A 21760-nucleotide genomic window follows, 5' to 3' on the forward strand; every position below is an offset into this window, starting at 1 on the left:
GTGTGTGTGTGTGTGTGTGTGTGTGTGTGTGTGTGTGTGTGTGTGTCTGTGTGTCTGTGTGTCTAGTTAAAGCGAACTAAATATGGCCAGAGAAGGACTTCATACTTCTGTATTTGAGTCCTTATGGATGAACCATAACCTAATTTAATAGGCAGACAAGATTGAAAACCTAACTTAGGAGTATACGCCTGCAACAATAACTGAGTCTTGGCCAATCACAGCAGCCATATTTCAACCCCTCATAGACTGCTGAGTGTTCAAACTGTGTTCAAATAAGGCAAAGGCCAACCTGTAACCAATCTGGCTGTTTTTGTATCTCACTTCTAAGTTCTGTTCTGTACATCATTTTCCTTTTTTTGTCTATAAATTTGTTCTGACCACGAGGTGCCCCTAGAGTCCCTCTCTGAATCTGATTCTGGGGTCTGCTGGTTCACAAGTCATTCATTGCTGAAATAAACACCTTTAATTTAATTCAGCTAAAGTTTTTCTTTTAACAATACACACACACATGCACACACACAGATATACATATTACAAATCTGCAAATAATCTGTGCATATTTATCTTTAGTTTATTTTTTAGTTTACAGTTCATACTTTTATAGTTACCGTAAACAGTTATTCATATGATTAAATTAGCTTTCAAATAATATTTAATATTTGCAATATTCTACCTTCCATACAAACAAAAATTTTTTTTTTTTTTTGAGATGGAGTCTCGCTCTTGTTACCCAGGCTGGAGTGCAATGGCGCGATCTCGGCTTACCGCAACCTCCGTCCCCTGGGTTCAGGCAATTCTCTTGCCTCAGCCTCCTGAGCAGCTGGGATTACAGGCACGTGCCACCATGCCCAGCTAATTTTTTGTATTTTTTTTTTTAGTAGAGACGGGGTTTCACCATGTTGACCAGGATGGTCTCGATCTGTTGACCTCGTGATCCACCCGCCTCGGCCTCCCAAAGTGCTGGGATTACAGGCTTGAGCCACCGCGCCCGGCCCAAACAAAAATTTTTATTCTGATTCTTTTCTGTTATAAATAGTACTAAAATGAATTCTTTTACAGAACTTTTTCCTCTTTCTGGGCATTTCATTGGTACAGATGAAAAATTACTAGACTAAAAGAAGTATGTTTTTCAAGATGCTTGATTCACATTACCAAGAAAATGTATAGAAACATTTCCACCATTGGTCTATGAGTCTATCAGTCTATGCCTGCATCACCATGACTTTCCCATGCATTTGCTAAACACAGGATATATTTTCATTTTAAAAAAGTTTTAACTACTTCTTAGGTTATGTTTTAATTTTATTTTGCATTTCCTTGATATTCAACACTGTTAATCATTTTTTCTTTTACTTTTTAAATATTCATCTGTTTCTTTCCTACATTGTGTATTTATATTCTTTGTCCATTTTCCTTCATGGATATGTTAGTCTTCTTTGTGGTCTTACAAGAGCTCTTTGCATATTAAAATTTTAACAATTTGACTGTTTATTTGTATTACTTCTATCGCATTAGTTACTTGTTTTTTATTTTAATTAAGTTTTTTTGATGCAGTGCAACTTAATTTCTATGTAGTCAAGACTGTTTGTCTTTTCCTTTGGTATTACTTTCACCAATTTTGTGTTAAGTGAAAGCTAGTGTCTGTAAAATTAATTTTGAAATATTGATAGTCTGTGTGTCTATCTTTTCATACGTTTTGTTATTTAATAGAGAAATGACTGCTGAGCTAATCATTTGTAACTGTTGTGACAGAAGGAAGAAAGAGAAGTGTAAGGATGAGAAGATAAGAAAATATTCTCTCAGAGTTGTTATTAATCACTGTCAATATTTCATTAGAGTGCATTGCCTAATGTCTGTTTATATAATTTAACTTATTTGAAACAGACTTTTCCCTCACATATTTTGACTAACTTAATGACCCTCTTAATTTATTATTTAATGTATAATTACAATTATTATGTAGATATCTGTTTGTGTTGGTATCTGTTGTATTTTTTGTAGAAATCAAAGAAGATGTAAAACACTTTTGGAGTATCTTTCTGATATTCAGAAAATATTTTTAAGAAAAATTATCTTAATTAAAATAGTAATAAGATTTGGCACTTGACTCAATTCGATTTAGCATTTAAGACTTGCTATCTCATACAACTGTTCTAAGAATTTATTTCAAATTATATCACTTATTCCTGTGTCCATTTATCAAATATTTATTGTCAAGTTCTTTGCTAAACCAAGAATCTAAGAAGAGAAATTTCACAGAGTAGTAAGAGATTATTTGCAATTTCTGCTTTTTAAAATAGTAATATAATTAATACACTTTCCAGAAAATGTTTCCATCTTCTTTGATGCATAAATAGACTGTTACAATATACACATAAAATTATGTGAAAGTACATACATAATTCTAAGAAAGCATAGCCGAAGGGCTAGAGACCCTTACATCTAACTATCTACATGGCATCTAGAGGGTATCCCAGACTTATATAAACCAAACAGACACTTGACCCTTGCTCCCCAATTCTAGCAACATCAAAACAAACACAATGAAAAGCACTGAATTTTGTCTCGATGTCACCATTTCAGTAAATAATATCATGATTTTTCACAATGACTCAAGCCACAAATCTGTACATGTTTGATTCATAACTGTATCTCCTAAATTCAACTCTATGGTAAATATTATTCATTCTACTTTGAAAACATGTCCTAACACCATTCATTTCCCTATACTCCTGTTTTACCCACCAATCCAAGTAACTATACGTGCCCTCCTGGACAGCTACAAAACCTCCTAATTGTTTCCCTTACTTTTCTCTCCATAAGGTATTCTCTAGCCAGAGTGATCTTTTAAAAATGTAGATCAAATCATATCACGTTCTTGCTTAACACCCTTCAATAGCTTCTAATTGTACTTGCAGTAAAATCTACAATTCTTACCAAGACCTCATTGGCTTTCTGTCTTCTCTGGTTTCAACTCATAGCACTTTCCCCTCATACTGAGCTCCAGTCATGCATGCCTACTGTCTGTTCCTCTGCTCAAGTTCATGTCTTCTTCTGGGTCTTTGTATTGCTATTTCATTTCCCTGCCTGGAACATCCTTTTCCTGACTCTTTACATGGCTAGTTTCTCCTCATTCATGTTCCAGCTTGAATACTACCTCTTCAGAGAGGCATTCTCCGATTCCAAGTAGTGGCTCCTCCTCCAAATACTGTTTGACTCTGTGTAGTTAATTCACAGCCCGGATCACAATCTGAAGTCATACTCTTTACTCATTGTTCACTTGATCATTGAATATCTACCTCCTCTGGAATAGAAGCTCCTTGAGGACAGTGACCTCTTTTGCCTTGCTCACTGCTATTACCTGTACCTACCATGAAGTCTGGTATATACAGCACACTTAGCAAGTATGAGTAAAACGGATGAATAAATAAGGAAATCTCACTGAAGATGGAGTGAGAAAGGGTTATGCTAGCTGGTGCTTGAATCCTATCTAAAAGAAAGAATGGAAGTTAACCAGGTAGAGAAAAAGAGGGAAAAGCATTCTAAACTGTATCAGAAAGGGTGCAAGAAGTTTTCTTCGGAGTATTGCAGGAGTTTGGTATGATTGAATGTTGGCAGTGCTGGTGATAAACAGGAGCCCAGTGTGAGAACATTAATGGACTTTTATGCCTTATTAAGAAGTTTAGAGGTTGTTATGAAGGTAGTAAATCCTAAAGGATGTTATAAAAGTGAATAACAGTATAATAAGATCACTCTCTACACAATGGAAGAAGTCTGGCATTGGATGAGTAGGGTATCCTTGCAGGGTATCCTCATACTGGCAGTGTGAAGAGGGTGTCCACATGTGGAGGGCAGCCAGGATGGAGTCAAAGCACTGTAAAGGTGAGAAGGGTATCCATTAGGGGCCAAACAGGCATGAGGGGTCAAACCATACACCCCTGACCCCTCATGCCCAGATGTGTGTGTGCCATGCCCTGAGCAGGAGGTGTCCATGTGGAGCTTTACTAGCATGCGGTATCAGACCCCAAGCGGGGTAAGGCCAGTGTCCACATTTGGAGATGACCCTAAATGAGAATCAGGACCTGATAAAATACCAGAATACATTATGAATAAAGGAAGTTAGGTTTCTGACTGTCAGAGAATAGAACTACAAATATAAAAATGAATTCTGTGCTGTTTAGAGTGAAATCACATTACTTCTGTGAACTCCTGGCTTTCAATATATGTAGAGATGGATGCACACAGAAATATAGATGTTCATGTGCATGTGTATATCTGTGTATACATATCCAGACCCACATGAATACATATATGTACATACTATGCTTACATACAAATATTCTCTAGCCCTGCCCACTGAGAAAATCTGGGAACAGTGACATCCCAGTAGCAATTAATATACTTAGTGCCTAAATCTTGGCATCAAACTACCATTTTATACTAAAAGGAAGGAAAGCTTCTTAGAGAAATGGCTGATTCCACATCTCAAACTGGAAAAGTATATATGAGATAAGCCTAGAATCCTGATGCTCCAGAAAGTAAGAAATGCTCAAAGAATGATGGAAATAAGTCAAAAGGACACAGGAGGACTCCCTTTGGCAAAACTCCAAATAATTCAAGTATCAAAACCAATAATAATAATAATGGAGTATAACTAACTCAGTAAAATAGGAAACATGGGTCTCTGCAAGTATAAACAAATACATGAGTAAACTGAATGCTTTGTAAGGAATGGCATGTTGACATAGTACCTCCCCACAAATATATACACATTTCAGAAGAAAACAAACAAACAAACAAACAAAGAGAAAGAGTAACTTTACAGTGGAGAAGCCTGAAAGAAACCACCTTAATCAAGAGACCAAGGTGAACATCATTTGAAAGATCATTATGAGAAATCAAAATTATGCACCAGCTGACGGGATGAAATAAGAAAAACAGAGTAACCTCTGGATCTTTCTAACAAAGATGCATATCCTGAATCTAATTATGAAGAGACATCAGACAACCCAAATTGAGGAGCATTCCACAAAATAGCTGACCTGTTATCTTCAAATATGTGATCATTTTAAAAGTCAAGAAAAGACTGAAGAATTATTCTAGATCAACGGAGATTAAACAGGAATGAAAACAAGATGCAATGTATGATTCTAAACTAGATACTTTTTACCACAAAACATATTATTATGACAAATTTGTGAAATTTGAATGGAGTCTTAAGGTTAAAGGGTAGTAATATATCATAATTCATTATCTGATTTTGATGTTTGTATTCTGGTTATAGATAAATATCTTTGTAAGAAATAACACACCAGTGCTAATGAGGAATTAGGTCAGCAACTTACTCACAAAGAGTTCCAGGAAAAAAAGATCTTTGTATTGTGTTTCCAACTTTTCTGCAATTTTGTGATTGTTTCAAACCTTAAAATAATGATAATTTTAAAATCCACAAAGATCACTCTGGGATAAATGTAGACGAAAAATTAGAAGTAGATGAGAATGACATCAAGGGAGCCATGATGGGAGCTATTTCAGTAATCAAGACAAAGGAATTAAGACAGGTGCAGTGGGAGTAAAAGAAGAGAAAAGCTTGTAAAGATAGGAAACAGAAGTGACATGCTTTGGTGGCTAATTAGACATAGAAAGAGAAGGTGAGGGAGGAGTCTAGGTGGTACAATTAATAGATATAAGGAAGGAAGAGCAGATTTTTGGAGAAAGATAAAAGATTTTGATGTCTGGCAAGTAAGTGTAGTGAATCTTACCTTCCAAAACTATTTGAAACATTGTTGCTTGAATCTTCCAAACACTTTTAAAGTCTTATCTTTCAAAAGTGTTTGGAAAATTGTTACGTTTCTTGACCAAATGCAATGCATGTTATTGGCTTATTGTTAGGATGAACTTCTATTCTTTGGCCTCATGTTTCCACAAGGAAACATGAAGGGAATACCATTAGAGTAACATCCGCGGCCTATTCTTCCACTTTTTATTACTTTATCCCCTAAAGAATTAGAGTTACTGAGCTGTAAAACAACACTGAGGAAGGAACTAAGCATGCTTATTATTGCTTCTTCCAGGTTTCTCCTCTTCAGAGCCAGCATGTCAGCATAATAAGTATGTTCTCTGACCTTCTGTGGTAAAATAACCTTGTACGTTGGCTAGCTGTGCCAGTGACTGGGTTAGAATATGTGTCTAATCCAAGAGTGAAGTTACAGCAAGCATATTCAGTTACCTATCTAGAATCACACTGTCCAATCAGTTCTCATGATAATAATAAAAAGTATGGCATTGGTTTCAATTTTTCTGACTCCTGGATCCCATATCTCATATGGTTCTGAATCTGGGAGAGAAAGAAAGCAGTGGGGCTAACTTATTTCCTAAACTCAAAACAATTACAAAATTGTGTTTATTCCTCATAGTGTCTGATACAGTGCCTAATACTCACTTATTGAATTGAATTCAATTAATGTAAAATAGGATGATGCTAAAATAATACTGTCTTAAAGGAGAAAATATAGGCCCTTCTAATTATTTTTTTTTCCATTTCAGTCTTTTAGCACCATTGATTTGACTTGTTCTTCAACATGGCATAATCTAAAGATACTTATTTTTCCTTTTCTCATAGATAAAACAGAAATCATAATAGTCTTATCTATCTTATATGGCTTCTTAAAGTAGACAATGTGTAAATACCACTCTGTAACATCATAAATAAACAACATATTTATTGCTGAGCTTGGGTGCTCCCTTTCTCAACAGTGTGAATTTGTGCAAGATGAATGGAAAATCAAACCAGAATGGAATTGTTAGGGTTAGCTATAAAGAGACCTAAGAAATGCCCTAGATCATGTTTTCTAAATTAAGTTTTGTGCATCACTAGTTGTGAAATATATTAATAGGTGTACAGGGGTGGTAGCAAATGAAGGCTCAGAAAAATCATTCAGTGAGGAAATTGTTTAACCCTGTATTTCCCCAATATATTTGACCATGGAAACTGTTTATGTAAGAACATCACTTATTGAATGAGTAACTCATAGATATTATGACATTCTGATTCAGAGGAGAGTGGTTCTATCCTTCTCCCTGGACTATATAAGTGCATGCTATCATGTAGATATGGCTTAGTTTGTCCCCACCAAATTTCAGATTGAAATTTGATTCCCAATGTGGCAGTGTTGGCAGGTGGGGCCTAGTGGGGGGTGTTTGGGTCATGAGACAGATCCCTCATAAATGACTTGGTTCTGTTCTAGCAATACTGATAGTTCCCAGTCTGCCAAGACTGGATTAGTTCTCATGGGCATAGATTAATTCCCACAAGAGGTGGTTGTTATAAAGCCAGACACCACTGAAGTTTTGCCTCTTCACATGTATTCACTTTCCCTTTGACTTTCTGCCATGTTGTGATGCATCACCAGCAGCTGGGCAGATGCTAACACGACACTTCTTGTACTTCCCAGCCTGCAGAAGTGTGAGTTAAATAAGCTCCTTTTTTTAGTTCATTTTATAGTAACATAAAATGAACTAAGGGAACATGCAATCTCAGGTGTTTCATTATGATGACACAAAATGAACTAAGACTTCACCTGTCTAACCCCTATTCAAACATAAAGGTCAATTTGAGCATTCCCTCTCTGGAATGGTCTTCACTGCCCTTTCCCCAACTATGCTTAACTAATTCAAGAGATACTTATTGACAGCCAATTGTGACCCACATACTATTCTAAGTGCTGAAATTGAGCACTTTATAAAAACTAAAGGGAGGAAAGAGGGAGATGGAAGGAAGGAAGGTAGGAAGACATAAAGGAAAGAAGTTCTTATTCTCATGGAATATCCATTCCAGGTGGAAAGACACTGAACAAATCAACACATAATGTTAATTCAGGAGTGAAAATTGTTATAAAAGAAAATAGCATAACAGAGACAGGGAATAAAGTGGTAGCTACTTTATATTCAATAGTCAAAAAGGGCATCTCTCATAAGGTAGTATTTGAATAATGACCTGAAGGAAGAATGATAATTAGCAGTGTTAAGTCTCTGGGAGAAAGGTGGTCAAGACAATTCAATGATAAGTACAAAGAACCTAAGGCAGGAGCTGTTTAGCTGATCTAAGGTAATATTGGGAAGATGACATGGCTAGTATACATTAAACAAGGTGGAGAATGGCAGGAGATGGGTTAAGAGGTTATAGACAGTTAGATTATTTTGGATGTCATGCACCTTTACTTTCAGTGAGATGGGAAGACATTGGAAGGTTGAGCAGGTGAATAACGTAATCTGATTTACATATGTGGCCAAGTTACAAAAGGACAAGAGCACAATGATCAATGCCAGGAACAAGATATGAAGCTTTTTCAAAGATCTAGGTGAGAGATGTTAGTGGCTCATACGACAGTGACAGAGGACAGATGGTAAGATTCAGATATATTTATAAAAAGTTAGAGGACTGATTTTTGAACTTTTTGGTCTCAAGATCACATTATACACTTAAAAATTAATAACACTAAAGATTTTTTGTTCATGAGGGTCATATCTGTTAATATTTATGTAAAAACTAAAACTAAAACTTCTTTAAACATAAGAATACACAAGTATACATTCCCTTAGCCATCAGAGGTATGATGTCATCACTTACCATATAGCTTCTAGAAAACTCCATTGATAACTCATGTACAAATAAAAGCAGAACAAAGCAAAATGTCTTTGTATTATTATGAAAATAATTTTGACTTCACAGATCTTTTGAAAGGGTTTTGAAGCCTGCTAAGGGGTCCTGAACCACACATTGAGAACTACTGGCCAAGAGGATTTATTGATGGAATGGATGTTGAGGTGTGAGAGAAAGAAAGAAACCAAGGATGGGGTCAAGTTTTTAATCTTGAATTGCTATTAACTGAAATGCAAACTGTAGGGCTATATAGGTTAAGTTTAAGACATGCCATTGAGATTTAGAGTAGCCTACTGGATATGAGCCTGGAGTTCAGGGAAGTAGGCAGGCCTGGGGATATAAATTTCAGAGAAATCAGCTCTGGAACTGGAGGGGAACACACAGGGAGTGAATGTGGACTGATAAGAGGTCTGAGGATGATCCCTGGTGCATTGGATCAATGAACTTCAACAGTGAAAATCTAAAAGTTATCTATTTAGAGCATAGTCTCCTTTGATTGGTTAAAAGTTCTTTTAGGATAGAATCCATATTTTAGTCATTTTCATACTCAAATCACCACTTAAGATGCCCAGCATATGGTAGGCACTCAACCATGTTTATTGAATAAAAGAATGAATAAATAAATAAAGTAATGCTGTCCTCTGTGGTACTCTCACAGCTAAATTACAGAATTTTAGAACAGGCAAGATTAGGGATTTGGAAGGATCAGGTTCAGATTCATATAGTAGGTATACTATTAATTGTATAGTCAAAGAGATCAACTTGAACTTAGAGGAAGATGTAATTGGAGACTTTTAACTTTACCCTGTGCAGTCAATAACAAGTGACCTAAAGGGAAGGATAAGACTACATTTCAAATTCTAGTCTGCCATTTAAGATATTTAAATCAATAATGCCAATTCTATTTTCTGATCATTTTATTTTGCAAGGAATTTTTTCCCAGGAATTTTTTCTATCAATGCATTCCTTTTTTTAATTAAACAATAAATTTAACTAGCTTTACAGACCAATACATATATATCTACAAGGGCTGTGTTTTATTTTTGATGAATATACTATGGTTTATTTAATAAGTTCTCTTTACTAATTGGCATTAAGGTTTCCAATAAATATCTGTAGAATGAACATCCTTGAATATATTTTTATTTATTTATTATCATTTTAATAGTCACATTTAGTTTCATTATTCTCATAGAACACCTATTCTTAGCCACTCACGTGACTTGAAAATACTTTTATATTAAATGTCTACTTAATCAACATTTCTTCATCTTTATGATAATTCATTTGCATCTCTTCCAAAACTTCAAGTTGTCTAAACTCAATTTCCTTTTGTTTATCTTCTATTTTTATTTTAGGTGTCAAGGGTACATGTGAATCTATGCATTCTTATTCAGACTGTCTAGACATACTCTAGGGGAAAGAGCCAACCCAAACAATGACACCCACTGAGAATTTTATGCATGTGGAAGAAAAAACCCTGAATAACAAAAAGAAAACACAATATTAATATAGTCTTGCTATTAATGACAATGTGGGCCCAAAATATAAAAAATTCCATTTCATGTTTAGGAAAAAAGATGAAAAAAAATTTTACATATAGAAAGTGACAACAAATAATTTTCCATATTTCTGTAGAAAAAACTCACCTGAATTTCATCACATGAATAGAAGTGAGGATGAATAATATTCCACTGGCATATAATTGGCATGACCACTATATGGACTGATGGTGATTTTAATCATCAATGGAAGGTACAGTTTATGTGGATGATTGACAGTGAGTATCACACTGTACGTAGCCAACATTGTCTTAAATAGATTCCAGTGATTTAGAGAACTTTAAAAGGTTCCCAAATACATTTTCTAAAAGCTACAGTTGCCATCATCAGAGGTACTTGTGGATGAGACAGAGAGAACATTACTTCTCAAAGGCCTTATTTCAATTGCAGGCAAACATGATTTCATCACCATTATGATAACAAGTTGGGCCACTACAGGGCTTTACAATTTACACAGCACCATGGCACATTTTATCTGGTTTGAGTCTGACTACACCCCTGAGAAGCAGGCAAGGCAAATACCATTCTCACTTTGCTGAAAAATTGAGAGTGAGAAGGGTAATACAGAGTGCATGTGACAGAAGAAAGATTGGAACTAAATTCCTTTTAAAAAGGCACCTACAAGCAAAATTTTGCATATAATTTCAGAAACTTAGTAGACCCTCCCATAGCCTATCCAAGAATACCAGGTTAAAAGTACTTTCCCTCAGACAGACTGATTTCATTGGTCAGGGGTGGAACTCAGGCATTTTTTTAAAAAGCTTCCCAGGGAATTCATATTTGTCAAGGACTATTTCGACAATTCATATTTGTCTACATTGACTGTTAAGTCCTGTTGACTTCTTTCTCATTTTTTTCTTTCCAAATTGCTCTTTGTTTTACCCAATATTATTTTCTATTAGGACTGTCTTTCTGTTTTTAGCTTTCTCTTCTCACGAACTTTTGTTACAAGTCTGGAAATTACTGAATACAGTCTTATTTGGCTCCTTCCTTCAGGCTACGTACTTTGGCCGTCTATGTTTCCATCTGCCTCCTTTTTCAAAACTATTTTTGTCTCTTGAAGCTTCATCCTCCTAGAATATCAATATTCTACCTCGATTATTTTCTACCTAATGAGCTAATTAGCATTAATGGAAAAACTACTGGAGTTAGGAAATCAGAGATCTTCCAGTAAGTCAGTGGCTGTGTAACACTGAGAACATTATTCAATCTCTCTAAGCCTCGGGCCCAATCAGTAAAATAAGGAAAAAAATACCTGCCTGATAAAATTTTAATGAGAAACAAATGAAACACATAATCATTGGAATAAATTGCTCAATACTCAATAATAAAAATATTTTTTAAAATTATCTATTTCAAGTTCTTTTTATTCCTTATCTATTTTTTGCTGCAATTCAATACAATATTCTGTACTCTTTCCAAGTTATATGCCTCTGTTTTTTACATACCCACTCTCATTTCTAATTTTAAAATTTAGCATATGTATTCTATAACCCCACAGTGCCCAGAAAAATGTTATTCTTGATTTGGCAAGAATTTTATGTAACCCCAGTTCTAAACTCTTAATAATGGCAGGGAGAAGTGCTATGGCTTATTATTAAACTGCTTTATTGTTTGCTCATTAATCACACACAGGTCCAGAAGAATATTCAAAATATTCTTTCTTTCAGTTTGAGTAGGCACCTGATCTATACAAAGTTCATTATGAGTAGGTGTTCAGAAATGACTCATTTTCCCTCCAGTATCTCCTTTAGTGTCTTGAGAGCTCTGGGCCTTTGACCTTTCTCTTTATTTTCTTTACCTCTACAGCTTTTTTGCTTCTTTTTTCTATGGTCCCTCCTTAGCTGCAAAAGAAGGCAACCTGATGTTATTTCATTCTGTTAAATTCCACTTAGGGTGATATTTTGAGTAAGTGGTAAGGTTTGGATGGTATTAGGAACATATAAAGCCAATGGGAATGTCTTTTCCAGCTGCTATTAACAAATACCATAAAGTTACGGGACCTGTCACAGTTCTGGAGGCTGAGAAGTCCAAGATCAGGTTACCAGCTTGGTTGGGTTCTGGTGAAGATCCTCTTTCAGACTACAGATTGCTGACTTCTTGCTGTGTCCTCATGCGTTGCAAAGGTGAACAAGCTCTGATGGGCCTCTTTTGTAAGTGAACTAATCCCTTTCATGAGAGCTCTGCCATCTGACCTAATCCTCTCCTAAAGGCCTCACTTTTTAATACTATCACATTGGTGATTTGAATCCAGCATACAAATTTGGGGGAAACACAAACATTCAGACCACAGTACAGAATTTCAAAATTTCCAGATTGACTTCTTCTTAGGATATACGTTTATGCTCATTATGCTAAAAATCTCTGTTCAGTATTAAACCTATTTGGATGACTTATCTTTGGTATTATGCCAAAATCACCTCTTCTTCTGTCACCACCATAGGTCACTTCTCAAGAGCCCTCTTCTATTTTAAATTAGATGTGTATCATGAAACAGGAAAAGAAGTATAAAAACCAATCTAGCTAAAACCACCGCCAAGAGCACAAACCAGTGCTCTGTCAACGGCTAATGTTAATTGTTTGAACTTTGGAACTAATTAGATTTATATACACCTCCTAATAAAATATTTAACAATTCAGTATCCATCACTCATGTCTCTTCAGTCAACTTTTAGCCTCTTCTTTTTCACTCTCTGCAACCAGAAACTCTTTCCCCACCTCTGCTCATCCTTTAACATGCTGTCATACTGCCTTCTTTCCTTTTACCATCAAACTATTCAAAAGATTAGTCTATAATCAGTATATCTTTTTCTACTCTTCAATTCCTTTCATCTTAAGCTTCCACCTTCTTCACCTAAAGGAAACTGCATTGTTGAAGGTCTTTCCTCTCATAATGCCAAATAAAGTGACATTTTGGTCTCTCTTCTCTACCTCCCTGGAAGTTTTGACAATGTTGACTAATCCCTTAAAATGTTTGTTTCTTTATATCCACAGTCACATTTGTCTTTCTTATTTTATTTTTCTCAATGATTCTCTCTCTCTCTTTTGCTAAAGGCTTTTATCTAAAGTATATGTGAAGAAATTACTTAAGTTCCTGGTTCTCAACTTCATCATCTATAAAATGAAGATAATATCCATTCCAAAAAAAATCATGAACATTAAATCATATTAGGCACTCAAAAAATATAATTATCCTCCTTTAGTGTAAACATTTCTCAGCATTCTGTCTTTGGTACTATCTCTCTTCACCATCAAATTTTATGAATTAGAATAAAATTTCTACCTTAACCCTCACCTCTCTCCAGAACCCCATACCAATATTTCCAATTTATATATTATGTGTCATGTTCAATAAGTCTACAAAACCAAATTTATCATATCATCTTCTCCCTCATGAAAATAAACATCTGTTCAAGTCTTTCCTATCTTTATTACTATCATTCCAAAATCCCTGCCAACCAGGCTCAAGTCACTAGTCATCTTCGGCTCCCTTAGATCTAATCCATCTATCTACTGCTAATGCTTTATACAAAGTGTCTCTTGCACCCAAAACTATATAAAATGTATAAAACATTATAGCCAAGTGTTATTTATATTAACATGAAAAGTAAAATAATGCAATCTGCCTTATCAACAGAACCAAGGACACATGCAATAAACTAATAGCCTACATTGTAGTTAATGTGGAAACATTGGCTACTTTTCCCAAAGATAGGGAACAAGGCAATAATTCTTGATTTTAGCATTTCATTGCATCATTTTATTATAGTCACAGAAATAAGAAAAATAAATAAAAGGCATAAATATTAGAAAAAAAGTAAAACTATCATTATTCTAAGAGGACACAAAAGAACCCTATGAAAATTATATTTTTAAAAAGCAAAAACTACTCTAGCTTTTTAAAAAAATTAAATGTTAATAAAAAACTCAATTGCCTTTCTATATGCCAACAACAATTAAAATGTGAAAGCAACAAATAATACTAAATTATTAACTCAACTCAATGAATAACATTTTTTTTCATGTAGCAAAAATTAAATCTTGATCCCTACCTCACACCATACACAAAACAATCTGAGATGGATTATCAACCTAAGTATAAAAACTAGAACAAGAAAACTTCTCTGGGATAAGTCACAAAATCACTAACCATAAAAGAATAAAATGACAAATATGACACAAAAACTAAAATATTCTGCTCATCAAAGGCACTTGAGAAAATGTTTAGGCAAATCACAGAGTGGGGGAAAATATTTATAGTGCATACATCTGACAAAGAACCACTATCTTGTGGGGTTACAGAAGAATTTATTAAAAATTACTACAAATATGTATACCTATGTAACAAACCTGCACATTTTGCACATGTACCCCAGAACTTAAAGTATAACTAAAAAAAATTACTACAAATAGACAATTAGAAAGTTGAACAAGCCCATAAAAAATGAGGTGAGCAGATACTTCACAAAAGAAGATATGAGAATTGCCAATAACTACAGAAAAAGATACTCATCATCATTAGTCACCAGAAAAAATGCAAATTAAAACCATAATGAGAAATCATTTCACACCCAGAAAAATGGCTAAAATAAAAAAGTTTAAAAGGCGAGAATGTGGAGAAATGAAAATTCTCACACATTGCTATTGGTGACTATAAAATGGAACAACTTTTTTGAAAAGCTGTTGGGAAGTTTTTATAAAGTTAGCTATTCATCTACTGTGTGACACAACAATGCCACTCTTATTTATCTATGTGAAAAGACTTATATATCGTATTCATAGCATATTCACTCATAATGGTAAACAACAGGAAACAACACAAGCATTGATCAATAGGAGAATTAATGAGCAAATTATAATACATTAATCCAATGGGAAACCACTCATTAGGAAAGAAACAACATGGATTAATTTCAAAACCACTATGCTGAGTGGAAGAAACCCAAACAGTGATACACATATAGAAAACATACTCACTGTAGGATTCCATTTGTGTAAAGTCCAAGAATAGCCAACTCTAATATATAATGATTAAACATTCTTGCCTCTGAGGCAGGAAGGAGGGCAGCTAACTAGAAAAGGGCATGAGGAAACTTTCTGGGGTGATGGCAATGCTCTATATTTTGTTTTGAGTGGCGTTATACCTATGTAAATAATTAAAGTTCATCAAACTATATACTTAAGATCTGTGTATTTGATTCTTCAATTAAGAAAAACAAGATGCTTCACCAGGAAATATTTAAATAACAAAGCCAACACAAGTAACATATAACTATTTAGTAAAAAGAAAATAACTGGAATGTCAATAGACCTACCTAATATTGTATTTCAAAGATTTTCAAGTATTTAAGTATAAGTAAGTAGAAAATTTCAGCCTTGTGGTCTAATATATTGGAGAGAAAGAGAAAACAGTAATATATAACTATTTCAGTCAGTCTGAATTTAAAATAGATGGTTTCACAATCTAGAGAATTTTAAGACATGAAAGAAACAAAGGTGAAAAATATCAAACACAGGATGTAGAACTAACAGCTGTGACTTAGTTAATACATATGCTGAATAAAAACAAACTCAGCAAAGCACTGAAAAGCCTGCAGCTTCCAAGTAATTAACACTCTAAGCAGAAACATGCAATGTGTTATCAGCCCTACCTCATCTTGAAAGCAAGGACTCCTTGGTTACAATGGATACTCTCCATTCACAGGTAGAGTTACAAGAAAATAAACTAGATAAAGGTATACAAGAGGCAAAGGCAAAGGAACCTAATTCGCTCCATCTAAGCAGTATCTATTTTCAGTGAACGAGATGAAAGTTCTGCCTTTACCTCACCTATTCGATATCATTCTTTCCACACTAAAATACTGAACACATCAGCTAATGGTCAGGCAACGAAGTGTAAATTCACAAATAAGGGTCACATTCATATTTTTATTTTCAAAGTTCAACACCAGTTTTAAAAGTAAAATTATCATTTCGTATTATTAATCTTTTAAAAATTAATTTTAAAAAAGGTCTTGAATACCCATAAGTCAATCTAACTTCACACTTTTTGCATATCCAGATAGAAAGCCAGAATTAACAAATATGTTAGAGTATTAAATGTGTGATTAAAATATATGCTTTTATATAAACTCACCAATAATTATCTTTTCTTTGGAACAGTAGCTCTTGACCATTTTCCATCCCTGACACATCTGTGATTTGTCAGAACACAGCAGGAGTCTCCTGTTCTATCCATCCATCCATCCTCCATGCACATCTTCTAGTCTCCAAACCCTTCCCTGAAACCTCATGTCCTATCTGAATCCCCTCTATTTCCATGTGAATATTCTACTCCTTCCTTTCTACAATGAATGAGGAGCCTCCTGGGGGGTCATAACACAAATGGAGAAATAAGTCATGCACCAATGTCTCCAGAGTGGAAGAAAGAGTAGCCTAACTGAGGTTATATTCTTTCTGCAATTATATATAAAGAAAACAAAGATATAGATATATAGTTGTTATTGTTTTATTACATAAATACAGTCTGTATTGGTTCTAATTTAAATACCATCATCCTGAATTATTTAACTTTCTCACTTCTTTGTTTTTCTCATGTTATAACATTTAAGAAAGGTGGAGTCCATTACTAAGTTAAATATTTAAGTACTGACAGCACCAAGGAATAGGGTCAAGATGGAATTTCTGGCTTTAATTCTACCTTTAGATTTCTTCAAAGTTTACCAAGCTAACCTACACTCAATTAAAATATGTAAAGAAGGATTTATAAAATAATGCCTCAGTTATTCAAATCATAGATCCATAAAAAGAACCTGTTTTTCTTTCATTGAATGACCAAATGCATTTACATTAGAGAATTTATATTGGTATAAAAACAGGTATATTTAGTAATGAATTTTATTAACATATATAGGTCAATGTATTATGTAAATAGCTTTAAAATGCTAGAAATGTACTAGAAACACAATAACCCCAGAGTTTACCTTCATATGAGAGAACCAGTGTCAACAAACAAGACAGAAACCATCTAAAGCTGGGTTTAGTGAGGTTTATCTTGAAGCAAATAGACTCAATAAAATTTCCTTGAAAAAGAGGACTATTTTTTTTTTTTAACGAGATGAAGGTGTCACTATGTTATCCAGGCTGGTCTAGAACTCCCAGGCTCAAGTGTTTCTCTGCATCAGCCTCCCCAGTAGCTAGGATTACAAGTGCATGCCACTGTACCTAGCAGAAGAAATTTTTGAAAACATTTTTCTCCTCCACATATTGGGTCACTGCGTCAAATATTACCTGTGCCTAAATGCTCCTCGACCTTCATATTCCGTATGAAGATGGAATTATACAACCTAATTCTAAATATGTGTCAAATTATACAACCTCATGAGGATTTTTCTAACCTCTGAGTAGGACTGGAAGAGGCAAATATACTAAAGTTAGAAAAAGAAACTCAAAATCAGTTGGACAATGTAGCCTCTTTGGAGTGCCAATAACTTTATCTATAACACTGAAACACAAATTGCACTTGAATTGATGAAGGATATAGGAAACAATTTATATGAAGGTGTTCTATAAGCTGCAGTGAATATTCATAATTTAAGTGCCATTTTATTAATAAGGATGAAGATTATAATAAAAATGATCTAAAATAGCTTATCTTAAAGAAGGAAAAATATTAAACCAACTATTGCTCATTTAGGCCTAAATAGTCTTAAAAATCACATCTGCCCTACAGTATTTATTCATACTCTATATCTAAGTAGATGATGAATGGCATTGATTGAATCCAAAGTCCCCCTGTCTTGGATTTTATGAGGCCCATTCAGAATGAGCCAGGTTGAGAACACCACTAATTTCATGTTCTGAGTCCATCTGTTGGCAAAAATATAATGCAAACAGCTTTATAAGTGCTATTTTCAATGAAATATCACAGAACAGCTTGTCCCAATGATATTTCTAAAGCTTGCCTGCAAACCGCCTACTGGAAAGTCCAACTGAAAGAGAAAGGAGGAAAGAGAGAAATCCATACAGGAAAGGGACAGGGATGGAAAAAAGAACAAAGAATAAAGAGAGACTACCTAGAGGACTGTGAACACTGGAGGAAAACAAGGAACAATATTAAATGCAGACAATATTAGTTGAAACCATAAAGATAGAGAAGTTAGAGAAATATAAAAATCACTGGCGTTGGAGGACAGAGAAATAATTGCAAATCATGCAGCACTGTCCAGAGGAATAAAGGCAAAAAGAGCAGGAAACACCAGAAAGTATGTAACAGCCCGATAATTGGAGTATAATTATTAAAATGTTGTGAGAGAAAAATGATGTGAAATGGCTATTTTTCTAAGTCTCACTACTTCACATAATAGGCACAATTCATTTTTTCAAAAACGAATACAGATTTCAGTGTTTATCACCAACTTCAAAGGAAGCAAACAACCTCTTCTGAGTCCCTTCTTTTAATTTAGAAATCCACTTACACACCACATAAAATTGCCCAGGCATTGCAATATAAGTGATGTACATGCATTGATTCAAAATAAAAACACATTATAGGGAAAATGATGTCATTCTGGGCACTTACCTGGGGTCGAATGACTTTTACAATATTTTTGAGGGCAGTATCAGGGGATGGAGGTGAGCAGTCAGGTGTTGGGCCTGTTGAGCTGTTTCTATGGTTACTAGTTCCTGGAGTAGTAATTGCTACCTCAGAGGTATTATCTGCGAATAAAAATAGAACTGCCATGAACCTAATCACTCAGTTTACCTTTTAAGACTTGAAATTACCTTTCTGAACATAAATTGAGATTTCAACTTTTAAAACTGTTACCAATTACAAGATCATAATGAGGAATACACTCAGTGGTATATTTTAAAGATAATGTTAATTAAATACTTTGTTTCTTTTTAAAATGGTAACTGTCACCCCCTGGAATGTTCCAAGACAAGAGTATTATTATTCAATTCATAATAATAGATTGTCCAGCATAGCTCTTAAGACTGCTACTACTATATAAATAACTAAAATCTTACCTTAACTAAAAAGAATATAATTTTATTATATGATTGGGCTAAAGCTTTCCCAATAATCTCTTGAGTATTAATCTTTATTAAAGTAGGAGTTTCATATCTCCTTAATGCATAAAATCCAAATTCAAGACTCCTCAAATAACTTTTCCTAGAAATCTCATAAACTAGAAAAGCATCCTCGTGAACAAAGCTTGATGAAAAACCGAAATTTGTGCAAATGGTTTTATAATGTAGATAAATACAAGATGGATAAGTATAGCATTCTATGTGGTCAAAACTAAATGAATGAAATTTCAAAATCCAAATTAATCTTCTCTTATGTTCAGTATTAGGAGAGAGGGAATAAAGAAAAGATGACTTGAAAATCAACAACATGTGTAACATTTTCTTCTTAAATTTGTATTAAAGCAAAATAACATCAAAGATACCATTTTAGAATGTTTAAAATACTTGGGAAAGGATGAAAATTATTCTATAAATAACTTCTGCTAGCACATATAAAAGTTATTTTATTTTAACAACAATTTGGCAAACCTCAATAGCTTTTTATGAAAATGCTGCAAGCTCAAATCTACTCAAAAAAAAAAAAGTTTACTTCTCTGTTGTTTCTAATTAGTTCCCAATAATTTTCTTTCCTAGACAGTTAGCTGAAATGATTGCAAAAGAGACTGAGACTGTGAATTTTTTATAGACCAGGAAGTTTTTCTGTTCCTGACTGCTAACTACAATCCCCAGTGAAATACAAGAATTTATCAAGGCATCTTTTCCTCATAAAATGCAAAAGGATAATTTTATGATAATTCTATCATAAAACTCTACCTACCATATAAAAATATAATTTAGTCTCACTAAGGAATCCTACACAGGCTCATAAAACAAAATTTCAAGTGTGACACATAGAATTACTTGGATGACTCATAAAATAAGTCTTAAAAGTGTCCAGAGCACACTCTTCTAAGATTTAATGAAAAAGGTGGGATTTAAATTGGAATCACAGAAAAGGTTGGGGTGGTCTTCTGAGTACAATAGAAAAGTATAAGTCAATATTGAAACACACAAAGCATTAGTCAGCAAGATGCTCTGATACTCTCCAATCTATCCCTTCCTTCTTTCGTTCATCTAAAAACCACACATGTTAAAACTCTTAATTAAAATGGGGCAACTATGAGTCAAATATTATGTTATGTTCTAAAGATTAACTAGGAAGAATCTCTGTCCAGAGACTGGGTCACGGGGAGGGGAGGAATAGGTTAAGCACTGAGGATTTTCAGGGCAGTAAAACTATTCTATTTAATAATATAATGTGGATATATATCATTACATATTTGCCCAACTCATAGGATGTACAAACCAAAAATGAACCTATGTAAACTATAAACTTTGGGTGATGATGTGTCTAGTAGGTTCATCAATTAAAACAATTATCATTTTGGTACAGAATGTTGATAGTAACGAAAGCTTTGTATATGGAAATACATGAACTTTGTAATTTCTGCTCAATTTTGCTGTGAACCTAAAAAGTTATAAAAATAAAATCTATGAATTTTCTTTTTTTTTTTTTTTTTTTTGAGACGGAGTCTTGCTCTGTTGCCAGGCACCAGGCTGGAATGCAGTGGCGGGATCTCGGCTCACTGCAACCTCCACCTCCTGGGTTCAAGCAATTCTCCTGCCTCAGCCTCCCAAATAGCTGGGACTACAGGGGCATGCCACCACACCCAGCTAATTTTTGTATTTTTAGTAGAGACGGGGTTTCACCATGTTGGCCAGGATGGTCTTGATCTCTTGACCTCACGATCCACCCACCTTGGCCTCCCAAAGTGCTGGGATTACAGGCGTGAGCCACTGCGCCTGGCCTTTATGAATTTTTTTAAAAGGATCTCTGCCCTTGAGAAGTATACTGTTGGGTTTTTTCTTCTTCTTCTTCTTTTCTCTTTTCTTTTTTGAGACAGGGTCTGTTTACCGTCACCCAGGCTGGAGTACAGCAGCATGAACGCAGCTCACTGCAGCCTCAACTTCCCAGATTCAGGTGACCCGACCACCTCAGTCTCCTGAGTAGCTGGGACTACTGATGCACATCACCACATCTGGCTAATTTTTTGGATTTTTATTAAAAATGGGGTTTTGCCATGTTGCCCAGACTGGTCTTGAACTCCTGAGCTCTAGTGATCCACCCACGTCAACCTCTTAGAGTTCTGGGATTACAGGCATAAGCCACCACACCCAGCCAGAAGTATACTCTTAAATGAGGCATCAGGCATGTAAACAAATTAAAATGCAATATAACTTGAGAATTGATAACAGATAAAGGAAGCATGATTTTTGAAAAAATAGAGTGGGGTAGGGGAGCAATTAGACTCTGGTTTGGACAGAAGACAGCTGTGAAAGACTTCAGTTTTCAGGCAAGAAAGCTGAGAGAAAAGATAAGAAATTAGGGCATAAAGATAGGAAGAGCATAGTTGAAGCTGTTATTTTATGTTACAAAGAAACTAGAGATAAGTTTGGATGAGTA

At 34.6% G+C, this 21760-nt stretch overlaps 1 protein-coding gene across 16 annotated transcripts in view; it reads right to left on the minus strand.

Annotated features, from left to right (window-relative positions):
- The window catches only part of ANKS1B (ankyrin repeat and sterile alpha motif domain containing 1B), a 1261971-nt gene that overhangs the window by 715546 nt on the left and 524665 nt on the right, over window positions 1-21760 (minus strand). For all 16 annotated transcript variants that reach the window (XM_032285364.1, XM_032285340.1, XM_032285282.1 and 13 more), the window contains one exon: window positions 18806-18942. In XM_032285364.1, the coding sequence (XP_032141255.1) occupies window positions 18806-18942 (137 nt within the window). The remainder of the gene's footprint in view (window positions 1-18805; window positions 18943-21760) is intronic.

This window comes from Sapajus apella, unplaced genomic scaffold, assembly GCF_009761245.1.
Source record: "Sapajus apella isolate SASKATOON/1434 unplaced genomic scaffold, GSC_monkey_1.0 scaffold2, whole genome shotgun sequence".
In the NCBI taxonomy this organism is placed as follows: Eukaryota; Metazoa; Chordata; class Mammalia; order Primates; family Cebidae; genus Sapajus; species Sapajus apella.